Consider the following 12084-nt stretch of genomic DNA (forward strand, 5'->3'; position numbering starts at 1 on the left):
CCCAGTCCACTCCACTATGCAGCTTTCATTCTGGACTCTTATCATGATAATAATACCTAACCATATTTTCCCCCTAAACAGTTCTCTCCTTCATCTGTTTCAATGCAGTATACATTATTCTTCCCTCTTTGTTTTCCCCATCTCCAACGTCAGTCCCACTTTACAACAGTGGCACTAAGCAATATTTGTCCTTTTATGACCGAGATATTTCACTCAGCATAATGTCCTCCAGGGTCACCCATTTTGTACAGTATTTATGAGTTCTTTGTTTTTCAATGCAGCTTAGTATTCCATTGTGTTAATATACCAGAGCTTCTCTGTTCGTTTGTTGATAGGCACTTGGGTTGTTTCCAATTCCTTGCTATTGTGAATAGAGCCTCAATAAGCATAGGTAATCATATAGTTCTGATATCTTTAGGGTATATTCCCAGTAGTGGAATTGCTAAAATGATATTTCTATTTCCAACTTTTTTTTTTTTTTAAATTTTGTGTACGTGTACCGTCAAATCAGATCTGACTGGTACAGGAGGATATTGCGCCTCCTTCTCCGGCAGAGCGTCTGGTGGATTCGAACCGTGTTCCTCTGGGATTGCAGTGCAGCTTCTTGCCACTAGGCCACCAGAGCTCCCCTATTTCCAACTTTTTGAGAAAGCACCATACTGCCTTCCATTTATTGTGTTTAATAAATGTTAGATTGGTGGTGGAAATCGATGACATTGTGCAAATCTAAGCCCCTGCTCCTCCTTGAAGTCTCTCTTGTTACGTCCACCCCTTCAGGTCCATCCCTTCACCAAACCTCCACTGCATTCCACAGTCAGTCATGTGATCATGCACTTCTTTTACTGCCCTGCGTTTTCAGCCCTGCCTAATTCTATGCCCAACTGAACTGGTGTGTGCTAAATTCGAGATCTGCAGTAATGAACCAGCCAAGGCTGTTGTAAGCATTCTTGCCCTTTAGTGAGTGACTGAGACAAGGCCACCCAAGACCTGGGTAGAGCGGGCTGGGACTACACACCGTGGGAGAGGGGATGTCTTGTTCTTGGGCTGGGCATCAGCTTTGCTTCTAGAACATCCAGAATTGGGCTCCTTTCTCCTGGCCTCACTCAGTCTCTGAAAAAGCAGGCATAGTATTCACAAATGAATACTGTAATACCTGTTCTTTCATGATTGATGTAGTTGTTGTTTGTACCATTGAGTCAAAACCAACACAGCCAATTCTCCAGTGGGCTTTCAGAGGCAGCTAATCACATGGGAGAAGATTGTTCATCCTGCTCCCACCATCCATGTCTCCTATACTGATGAGTAAAATGGGTTATAAGCATTATTAAGGATTCTGGTACAGGAGGAATCCATTGTTACTTATTACCAGTACATTGGTAATTTTACTGATTAACATTACTGAGGATTCTGGTGTGTGACCGGGAAGTGTGACCTCCTGCGTTACTGCCCGGGGTGACAGCTAGTGATACCACTGTTGGTATCCCTGATCTCATAGTCCTAGTGGGTGCTGGGCCTGCAAACCATACCACATGACACTGTCAGAGGGATGATGCCAAAATGAGTGCATGTAAAATTTTCTGCGCAGTGTTTCAGTGGAAATGTTTTATTCTTACATAAACCATCCCCATAGTTAGTTATTAACAGCAAAAAACATTTTTTGTAAACCCCTTGTCCATGTATCAACCTACCTGCAAGGATACACCTTTGTGCTAATTTTAATTTTTTAATTCTCTAATGCAGTCTGGCCTGAGCTATCATTACTACCCAATGGCATCGAGGCTTGGAATCATGTGATTCACCTGCACTCACTACAGGCACTTGATGTGGTTTTCATTGTTGCTGTAGTCACTGATTTTCTAGGATTTTCTGATGTTTTAGTTACAATGTTGTGGTAATTAGTATTTGCGAGCCTCCATAAATAATGTTTTGAGGATGAAACAGTAATTAAAGGGAAAGGAGAAAACTTTTAAAAGCATCTGCCCAGTTACTATAATGTCGTGACTAATAATGTAATTCAGTGTAGAAAGATTTTACCAAATAATCAGGTTACTATTCATATAATCTAAGAAATAGTACATATAAGCAATTTACTACTGTATTACCTATTATTTGAGGAATAAAATGGGTAATAAGCATTACCAAGGATTCTGGAACAGAAGTACATTATTAATTTACTGGGACGTTATAAAGACTTCTGACACCCATGGGGTGCTGTGACCCCGAGTTACTGCACCGGGTGACAGCAACCCTAGTGAGACCACTGGTTGTTCTCTTCTGACTTCGTAGTCCTTCCACCACCTTCTGGAGGAACAAGCCAATCTGAAGAGGACACTTCAGGAGCTACAGCAGCTGAAAAAGGAGCTCCTGAGTTCTCCAGAAGACAAGGTAAAGAGGGAGGGGTGTTGCTTGGTAGAAAGAGCTGAGAATTGAGAAGCTGTTTTCTTCACTCCTGGCTCTGCCTCCTTCCTTGCTGTGTGGCCTCAGCTGTTACTTCAAGGCTCTGAGCCTCAGTCTTCTCAGCTTGAACCACCTCCTGGGCATGTGGGAGGACAAAGCAAACGCTTGTGTTTAAATGCCTGGCCTGCATTCATGCAGCTCTTCTTTTGTAAAGGCGCTACATGTATTTTGCTATCAGCCCAAAGGGACTGCTTTCCTCTTGGGAGGGAGTAAGGGCCTCTCCCACCTTTTAAGCTGCACTGACTTCTCCTTCCCCAACTCCAGGTCTCAGTCCCACTGCCCAAGATCCCCTTGGTATTTCGAGGTCGCACTCAGCAAGGCAAGGAAGCACCCAAAGCATTGTTTTCCAACCTTCGCATCTCCTGCCCTCTGCCTGGAGGCTCTGCACTGGTCATTTTTGATGACCCTAAGGGTGAGCTGGAGAGATGGGGCACAACAAACCTCAGACCATGGACTGGAAAGCAATTCAGTGCTGATCCTGCTTCTCCCACCCAGTGGCCCAGCAGGTTCTGCAACAAAAGGTGCATAAGATCGACATGGAAGAGTGCTGGCTGAGGGTGCAGGTCCAGCCCTTAGAGCTGCCCATGGTCACTACCATCCAGGTGAGAGTGGCAGATCCTGGAATGTGCTGGGGGTGCCATGTACCTGGGCACACGATGCGGGGCTGTGCCAGGGACCTAACCCTCCCACCTTCCCTTTAGATGGCCAGTCAGATCAGCCTCCGCAGTGTGCTGGTCAGTGGATTTCCTGAGGGACTCCAGCTGAGTGAAGAGCAGCTGCTGGACAAGCTGGAGATCTTCTTTGGCAGGGCCAGCAATGGGGGTGGTGAGGTAGAGATTCGGGAAGTGCTTCAAGGGGGTGTCATGCTCAGCTTTGCCAAGGATGAAGGTAAGAGCCTTCTGGAGTAGTTTAGAATATGGGGTGAATAATGGAAAATTGGGTCCCAGAAGAGGAGGAGCCTTTGATGTCAAAGGTCCACCATTCCATCTTCTCCCAGTGGCCCAGCGTCTGTGCCAGATTGGAGAGTTCAGAGTGCCACTGGGCAAGCAGCAGTTCCTTCTAAGAGTCTCTCCTTACATGAGTGGGGACATCCAGAGAGCTGAGGTAAGCAAGAGGGTGGAGAAGGGGGTCTGGGTCAGGGTACCCTGTCAACCTACTAGAAACTTGGCCAAGGAATGCTCAGGATCCCCTAACACCCAGTGACCTGCACACTGCCAGCTTGTCCAATCTTCCCGATGGCTCTTGTGGTCTCATAGGCCCGTCTGTCCAGACTTCCGCCCCAGTTCTTTCCCTCACCAGCCTCTCTCTCACGGTTCTCTTCTCAGGTCTGTACTCGGCCAGTGCCCTGCTCAGTGGTGGTGTCCAACATTCCTGACATCCTGGAAGGCTCGGAGCTGCGTGATGTTCTGGAGATTCACTTCCAGAAGCCCACTCGTGGTGGCGGGGAGGTGGAGGCCTTGACTGTTGTGCCCCCTGGACAGCGGGGCCTGGCAATCTTCACCTCAGAGTTAGGCTAGGGGGCTGTCCTTCTGAGACTCTGACTCTCAGCCTCTTAGAAGGGCATCACCTTAGTGGATGTGTGTGAGAGAGACCTTTATGCTTATCACAGGGGGCAGGGATTAGCAGTTATGAAACACTGCCCCACAGCAGTAAAAGTGCCTGAGTGGCATGATGTTCTTCCTCATTTCATGAAAGGAAATTTGATTTGGGCCTGGAGTGGAGGGTGGGGGAGGGTGGAGGAGGCCAGAAGCCTTCTATCAGTGCTGGCTTTCCATGAGTTCAGCTTTTCCTCCACTCTCAGATGAAGCATCCAGAACCGGGGTTTGGCTTTTTATTGACACAAACACAAAGGCAGCTGCGGTAATGGGGTGGGGTACACAAAAGCAGAGATCGCACTTCACATTTAGGCCTCTCCCCCTCACCTCCCATTGGCAATGACTGGGGCAATAAACCTCCCTAACCCCAGCTTGGAAAGCAGAGGTATGACAGACACCCCTACTCTGGGAAGTCCCCACTTTGGCTCCAGCAGCCCAGGTCCCTACCCTCTTCCCTCCCTGTGCCAACTCCCCACCCATGTAAACAAAAGTTTGGGGCTGAGTTGAAAAAGCTGCCTCCCTGCTCTGAGAAGGCAGTGAAGCCTCCCTTGACAGCAAGGGGAATGTGCTTTGATTTTTAACTTTGGTCCCAGAACAAGACACAGACAGCACTGCCTCTCAAAGTCCTAGCTGATAAATGCCACACTTATCTGCAAGGCTGAGAAGCCTTCCCTGCCTCTTCCTCCTCAGCCACCGATAGAGAACTGACAGCCCCAGAGACAGGACAAGCACAGACCACAAGGAGGCGACTATTTTCGCCCTGGTCTGGGAGGCGAGGGCTCACCCCCCACCCACTGGCACATACACAGATTTTTGGCAGTGGTGTGGGACTGGGGCTGATGACACCCCAGCTCCACCAGAACAAGAAGGCACTGGGGGAGTTTGGGGTAGACAAGGCGGCAGGGACAAGGACTCCCCCATCATACAAGCATAGGTTTTTCCATTGCTAAGGCACTGAGAACAGATCCAGAGAACTCAGTGAAGGGGCAGGGTGGGGGAGCAGGTGTGGGTGTGTGTAGGGGTGGTTCTGGGTCCCTCCCACAGAGTTGTGACATAGGTGGGAGGTCTGATTCCCGCCTGTTTTGTGAGAGGCAACCTTGGCTAAGAGTGGTAGAAAACTGGAGGTGGAAAAAGCCCAATTGTGCTTAAGAAGTTGGGGACAGAGGAAGAGGCCATGCAAGAGTTCAGAGGTGGGGCGCTGGGGAGAGACGGGTATATGCTGGACTCATACAGACTGGCCCCCATGTCCTGAGCTGACAGTTCAATTCTTTGGGGAGGTGGTGGGGCGGGATGGGAGGGAGATGAGGCAGGGGCGGAAGCACACAGAACAGGACTGGGAGGGATTGGCTAACCTTGGCACAAAAGCAGCACAGCAGGCCCAGGGAAAGGGTGGGGGGCAGGAAGCATTCAGCCTCTCCTTGACCCTCCCTGTCCCCTTGGCAGGGCCCAGACATCCAAGTGATCACTTCCCAGCCTCTTCAGAAGGCAGGAAGGGGGAGGGGGCAGCCCTGACTAGTGAGACAGGGCAGGGAAGAGGTCATCACCATGAAGACCTTACAGGGAGAGGGCAGAGCACTATGACAGAAGATGAAAGGCGAGACTGGTGGTCAATAGAATGTGGCTTCCCAACTTCTCCTTTCCTGGGTCCCAAGGGCCCCTAGACCGTTGTCCTAGTTCTCCTTCTCTGGCCCAGGCACCAGAAGGACCTTGCCTATATTCCTTTTCTCTTGCATCTGCTTCATGGCATCAGCCACCTGGAAGGGCAAGAAGAAGAAAATACACTGTTCTCAAAGCCATTCACGCCGTACCGTACAAGAGCCAGCCCAGTTGCTCTCCTCGTCCTGGGAACCCAGCCTAAAGAAGTCCCATCCTGAGCCCTTCCTCCGAGCCAGCCACTTACCTTCTCGAAGGGCCAGACGGAGTCAATGTGGGGCTTGATGCGGCCCTGATTGTACAGAGCCAGCAGGCGGGCCACCACATTACTGACCAGCTTCACCTCGCCCTCCAGGTAACCCAGGTGGAAGCCGCAAACGGCCCGGTTGGCCTGCAGCAGCTGCAGCGCCGTCACACTGAACTGATTCCACCAGGTGCGGGCCATGGCCACCAGGTTCCTCTTGGGGCCTGTCAGCACGTTGGCCATTCCTGAGGGACGAAGCACATTCCAGCAAGTTTGCATCCATCATCTACAGCCTTCAGTCTGCTCAGTTACTCACAGTGGTGCCAGTGACAGGATCATCCTCAACCTGAGCTGATTCAAAAGCTGCTCCAACTTATACGTATTCACTGTTTGTGTGGAATTGTTTTTAAATGACAATGCAGCTTGCCCTAGAAACCCATAGGGGTATTCAGAAGGAGGCTTTCAGGAACAGTTCTCAAAAAGAGGTGCACAGAGGAAATAGAATTTACTATAATTGACCTGAAAAGTTGTAAAAGAGGACAGCAGCTGACAGCCAGAAGACAGTAACTTGATTTCCAATATATAGGGACTGTTCCCAACCCTGGTGCTTTGTCACTGGAAACCCTGGAGCCCTTTGTCCAATCTCTGACCTTCCCCCATCCTCTAAGACCGCTGTCCGTCCCCAGCCCACTAACTCACCATACGTGACGACCCTGCCCATGGGCTTGAGCAGGTTGTAGGCCTTGGCAGTGTCTGACCCGCCCAGAGGGTCCATGACGATGTCTACTCCTGCCACAGAGATGAGAAAGGGTAAACAGCTTTAGGATCCAAGGGTCTTCCCTCTCCTCCTGTCCTGTACCCCGCCCATGCCCTGATCTTCACCTTTAGGGGAGATCTTCTTGATCTCATTCACATAGTCACTTGTGTGGTAGTCGATGGGGTGTGTGACTCCATTCTCCTTCAGTACCTCGTGCTTGCTGGCAGAGGCCGTTCCAAACACGGTCACGTTCTCCACTGTGCGGCACAGCTGCAGGGCTGCGATCCCCACGCCCCCTGCAGAGACGCCCATAATGAGGAGAAGGAGCTGCCAGCTACCACTCCTAAATTAGCCTCTCAGAGACCCAGTCTAACCCTCATCTCGCTTCCCTCCCCCCATCCTATGTCCAATTTCCATGCCTGAGCATTGGGGGCAGGATGTGTGCAGAGGAGGGGGTGTTGGATGAGGGCACGATGATGATGAGATATGGTGAGCACACTAGGCAGGACCAGTGAACGTTACCACGGCAACAGCACTGCTGAGGCCTCTGGGCACCACAGGCCAAAGAAGCCTGGTGTTGCCATGACGACTGTCTAGCCAGGCTAAGGGAAAGGGGCCTAGAAGGAAATCTGGGTGGGGTGAGGCAGAAGATAAAGGGAAGGGCCCAGTCACCTGCAGCCATGTGTACTAAGACACTGTGGCCTGGCCTCAGGTTGCCGAAGTCAAAGAGAACCATGTAGGCTGTGATATAATTGACCAGCAAGGCTGCTGCTTCCTCAAAGGTCATGGCCTCAGGCATCAGGTAGGTCTGGGCTGAGGGCACAGTCACCTCCTCCTGCCACATCCCTGATCGGATCAGCACCATCACCCGGTCCCCTTCCTTAAAGAATGGAAGAAGAACATTAATCCAGTCATTCAGTCATCGGAGGCGATTTACAACCCTTCCACTAGGTACAAAGTCCTCTCCTTGGTGATAAAGTCATGGTACTAATAATACCTAATAACATTAACAACAGAAACAAAATTTACAGAGGGCCAGGCCCTATTTTTTTGTTAGGCCTGATTTTTAATGTTGCATATGTAAGTGTACACCTAATCTTTACACTCGCTCTTGGAGATAGATACTATCCTTATCTCCACTTGACAGATCTTCTATTTGGTGATTGTGTAAGATTCCTGAGCACAAGAAGCTTACAGTTAGGGCAGCATGAAATAGTCCGGAAGAAGTCAACCCCTTCAGTTCCAAATCAGGCTCCACCACTTCTTACTGGTGGTGTGACCTGGAGCAAATGGAAATTCCTTAACCTTTCCTCATTTAATGTCGTTAAGATAATTAAATGAAAAAGATAATCATTTAATGAGTTTGGCACTATGTCTGGCACCTAGGAAGTGCTAGGTAATGTGATAACAGCAAGGAGGGAAAGTCACACAATCCAAGTGAAAGCAGAGACGTGAGGCCATGGAGTAAGTGCTCTGTGAGTCCAGTGCTAGGCATGGTCATCTCATCTGCTGGAGAAGCTGCCAACATTGGAGGCCAAATAAACACCTTCCCTCAGAGATGGCCAAGTGGCCTGGTCACACCCACCTGGGGAAGGCTATTGGAACCTCACCTCTCAGCCACCTGTAGGACAGAGGCAAAGGTAACAGAGCCTTTCCCTCCAGCTTAGCAACTAGGGCATGAGAAGGGCATGGAAGGGAATCTCAGGAGAAAGGAAGGCTCTCCAGGGAGGGAGGTGTCCATACTGCTCCAGGACAATCCGGGTCTGTCTTGGTCTTTGCTGAGCATGACAGGATTCTGTGTATTAACAAGACTTAGGATTCAGGGGACAGGGAGATAAAGACTCCCTCTCTTTCACTCTACCCAAGAGGATCACTGAGGGCTGGGATCTTTCCCAAGAAGGCCTGGCCTAATGATGAGTCTGAGGAATGGATCTCCCACCCTAGGACTCAGGGGTTAGCCGACTCAGAAAGGACCTGGGCATGGCAGGGAAGGGGGCAGTGGCTGGTTGTGCCAAGATTTGACCCAGAATAAGTCTCACTTGGGCTGTCACTCAAAGGCTGGGCTATGCCTCCTCCACAGCCCTAACATCAGGAGGGTGGGAGGCCCTCCTCCCAGAATCCAGCCTCTTACATCAGATTCGGGCCCCAGGCCCTGGACAGGATATCCTGTATTTACCCGGCGGAAAGAGTGGGGAGGGGGAGGTCAGGTGGGTGGCCTTCAGCAGGAACTGGGGCTGTAATTCCCCCAAAGAAATTCCTGTTAGCATTTTCCCCAAGAGTGAAGTTCTTTTTAAAAGAGTGTAGAGGGTGGGGCTGGAGCTGAATTTGGGGAGAACCCCTTTAAGGAGGAGCTGTTTGCGTGTACAAGAAATCCAGTTGAGTTTGGTCTAGTCTTCAGGCAAGAGGAAAGCTGCATCAGAAGCGGCATTTGAGGGGCCTCTCTTGCTTAGAAGGGCCAGACTTTTTAAAAAATGACCTGCATTTGTCTCATTCCTGAGCTCTCAAAAAGTTGGTCCTTTGGGACTCCGTTGTGTTCAAGATTAATGATAAATGGAAAGGAAAGAAACAGACCGGCAGAGCAGGGCCAACCTGCTCATGGTGCCACTCGTCCCCACCCCTTTCTAAAGGAACACAACCGGGTTTCCGAGGCAGGAGTCCTCCACGAGGAAGGCAGTCTCGAGTTACAGCGAAGGTAGCCCACGGGGTCGAAAGCCGCCGGCTGAGTCACGGGAGGAGGAGATACTGCAGTCACGGGAGCCCGAGACAAAGATCCGGAGCACCGATCTCACCTCCCCCACCCCAGAGGAAGGCAGCTGGCGGGGGGACGCGGGCCCCACTCCCCTTTGATGGGCGTGCCCGTCTCTTTAGCGCTTTTCGGGGAGGGGCCGCCTCACACCCCCACAGACCACGGGGCTGCATGTGACTCGGACTCTGGCATGGCCGCTGCATCCCCGCCCAATCCCGACCGCACAGCTTCTCCAGCTCCCTCCCTCGGGGAAAAAGGGCGCTGGCTGTCACTGTGGGTCACCGACCACAATAACCTAGGGAGGGTTTTGGTGGTCTAGGGTACAGGTGTGGCTTTACTAAACTGGGGAGGTGGGTGTTAGGGTCACTATGCGCATGCGCGAGGGCGCCTTATTGTTTCTTCCACCCCCTCCCCGCTTCTGGGCGGTGGCTTCAGCTAACAGGGTTGGGGAGGGGGCGAGAAATCCATTCTTTCTTGCGCCCAATTCAGTTCTCCAGGAATGTCAGAACATAGGATCTTTTCCCGCGTTTGCCATCCCTGTCCACCCGAGTCCGAACCACTTTCCCCCGCCTGCCACACCCCCGGCACCGCCCATTCGTGCCCACCTGCCCCTTAGCCGGTGCAGCTCATTCTACCCGGCCACTCCGTCCTCGCCCTTGCTCGCCTGCTCACCTTGCGGTCGGTGACTCCCTCACCCACGGCAGTCACGACGCCCGCGCCCTCCATGCCTGGGGTGACGGGCAGCGGCGGCAGCCGGTCGTACAGTCCCTGCCGGGCCATGAGGTCAGCGAAGTTGAGCCCGCAGGCCCGGACACGCAGTGTCACCTGGCCGGGACCGGGGGCCGGGGGTGCGGCGGGCCGGCTCTGCAGTTTCACCTTGTCATAGCCACCGAAGCCGGTGAGCACCAGGAAGCGTAGTGGTGGCGGCGAGGTGGCGGCAGCTCCCTCCGGAGCTACGGGCGGCTCAGGGGAGCCTGCTTCCTCGGCTTTCGGGGGCTGCGAAGAGGTGTCTTCCCCGGCCCCTGCCTCGGCTGCCACCACCACGGTGGCGGCCTCTGCTGCTTCTTTCTCGGCGGACATGACTTGGACTCCCGACGTTCGTGCACAGCTGGACCGAGGTGCACAGCTGGGGAGGGCGGGGCGCGCGTCTGGAAATGCTTTGCCTGCAAGAGCAGGGCGAACCGGGAAGGGCTCGGCGTCGCGCTGGGGGCGGAGTCAAGGGCGGGGTCTCGAGCGCGGGCTTAAAGGGCAAGAGCTGAAGCTGCAGTCAGGCGGGAATGCGAAAAGTGGGCTGCAGAGTCAACCGTCTACAGTAGACATTCGCGCGGGCATTCTTAGAGGTTATGTGGGCTGCTATTTATTTTACCAAGATAGACCCATGCAGATTAAAAAATAATAAAAAGAGTAATCTGAAAAACAATCTCAAGACCAATATCAGATTTGAGAAGTCAACCACCTGTGGACCAGAACTTAACCAGGTTGTGTCCTAGGCTCTGGCTCTCCTTATGAAACCCGGGAAAAAAAGAGTGGTTTTGCAGAGGGAGGCTGAGAGGCTGGAGACTGGGTCTTTAAAGGTTTCCTTTTTATTGGAGCTCTGGTGGCCTAGTGGCAAGAAGCTGCACTGCAATCCCAGAGGAACACGGTTCAAATCCACCAGACGCTCTGCCAGAGAAGGAGGCGCAATATCCTCCTGTACCAGTCAGATCTAATTTGACGGTACACGCACACAAAGTAATAAAAAATTAAAAAAAAAGGTTTCCTTTTTATTTTGGTTGCTAATGCTCTGTGCCTCAATTTTCCTTTCTGTAAAATGATGATAGTAGTGTTTGTTTCATCAACTGTTATGAGGTTGTTTAGAACAAGATAAAATTAAATAAAGGCTAAGGATGCGCCTTAAAATTGTAAAAGATATTTTGCAAGAAAGTGGCTTAATTATTGTCAGCCTCTGGATCAAGCCATTTAGGACTTGGCTCTGACTCCAGAGGGTTGTCACATTGAGCAGTTTCTAACCTTTGTTTCTCTCCATTTCGGCCTCCCCGAAGCATCCACCAGAGGACGCACCTCCTTCAAAACTTTCCACTCGGCAGGAGGACTCAGTCCAAGCTTCTTTGCTAGTCCAGGCCCTCCTTGAAGTCACCGCAGTCCCCACCAGGCCACCCGTTGCCATGAGGACAGAAAGCTATGATGTCACCACTGTCTACTGGGTGTGTTGGAGTCTGATATCTCGATTTCACCAAGACCCCTTTCTGGGACATGGAGGCGGGAAAGGGAGATTCTCTCCTCCCCCTGCCATGTGGCGCCCTCTTGTGTTTAAGAAGTGGATGGCTGCCCCCGCACGTGTCCGGAGTGGCACTCAGACGTGCACGCGTGGGCACACAGAAAGCCAGAGTTTCACGCATGTGCTGCCCCAACCCTACCCCTCAGATCATTGCCCTAAGTCTTCCCCTCCTTCATCCCCAAGAAGTCCTACAAGCCAAATAAGTGTGGCTTGTTCAGCCTCAGCCCCCGCAAGGGTCTCCTTGGGGCTCTCCAGTGAGCTTTAACCCTACACCACACTGGGCTTTCCTCTAGGCCCCGCCCACTTCCCTGGCTCCGCCCCGGACTGCGCGGGTGGGAGGCGGGGCTGGGGGCG

The 12084-nt window shown here is 51.9% G+C and overlaps 2 protein-coding genes across 2 annotated transcripts; one reads left to right on the forward strand and one right to left on the reverse strand.

The window, feature by feature from the left end:
* Positions 1 to 2203: 2203 nt before the first annotated feature.
* IFI35 (interferon-induced protein 35) lies at positions 2204 to 3974 on the forward strand. The gene is made up of 7 exons (XM_006901728.1): positions 2204 to 2236; positions 2287 to 2385; positions 2722 to 2869; positions 2953 to 3059; positions 3159 to 3345; positions 3455 to 3561; positions 3783 to 3974. Exons 1-7 carry the CDS (start codon positions 2204 to 2206, stop codon positions 3972 to 3974), a joined length of 873 nt encoding a protein of 290 aa, XP_006901790.1.
* Positions 3975 to 5722: 1748 nt separating this feature from the next.
* Positions 5723 to 10532, reverse strand: VAT1 (vesicle amine transport 1). Its single transcript, XM_006901694.1, has 6 exons — positions 10125 to 10532; positions 7379 to 7586; positions 6832 to 7002; positions 6649 to 6738; positions 5953 to 6194; positions 5723 to 5806 (listed from the first exon to the last, which is right to left on the reverse strand). The coding sequence occupies exons 1-6, from the start codon at positions 10530 to 10532 to the stop codon at positions 5723 to 5725; spliced, it is 1203 nt and encodes a 400-aa protein (XP_006901756.1).
* Positions 10533 to 12084: the final 1552 nt, after the last annotated feature.

Source organism: Elephantulus edwardii, unplaced genomic scaffold (assembly GCF_000299155.1).
Source record: "Elephantulus edwardii isolate Elephantulus edwardi_28Jun2011 unplaced genomic scaffold, EleEdw1.0 scaffold00340, whole genome shotgun sequence".
Classification (NCBI taxonomy): Eukaryota; Metazoa; Chordata; class Mammalia; order Macroscelidea; family Macroscelididae; genus Elephantulus; species Elephantulus edwardii.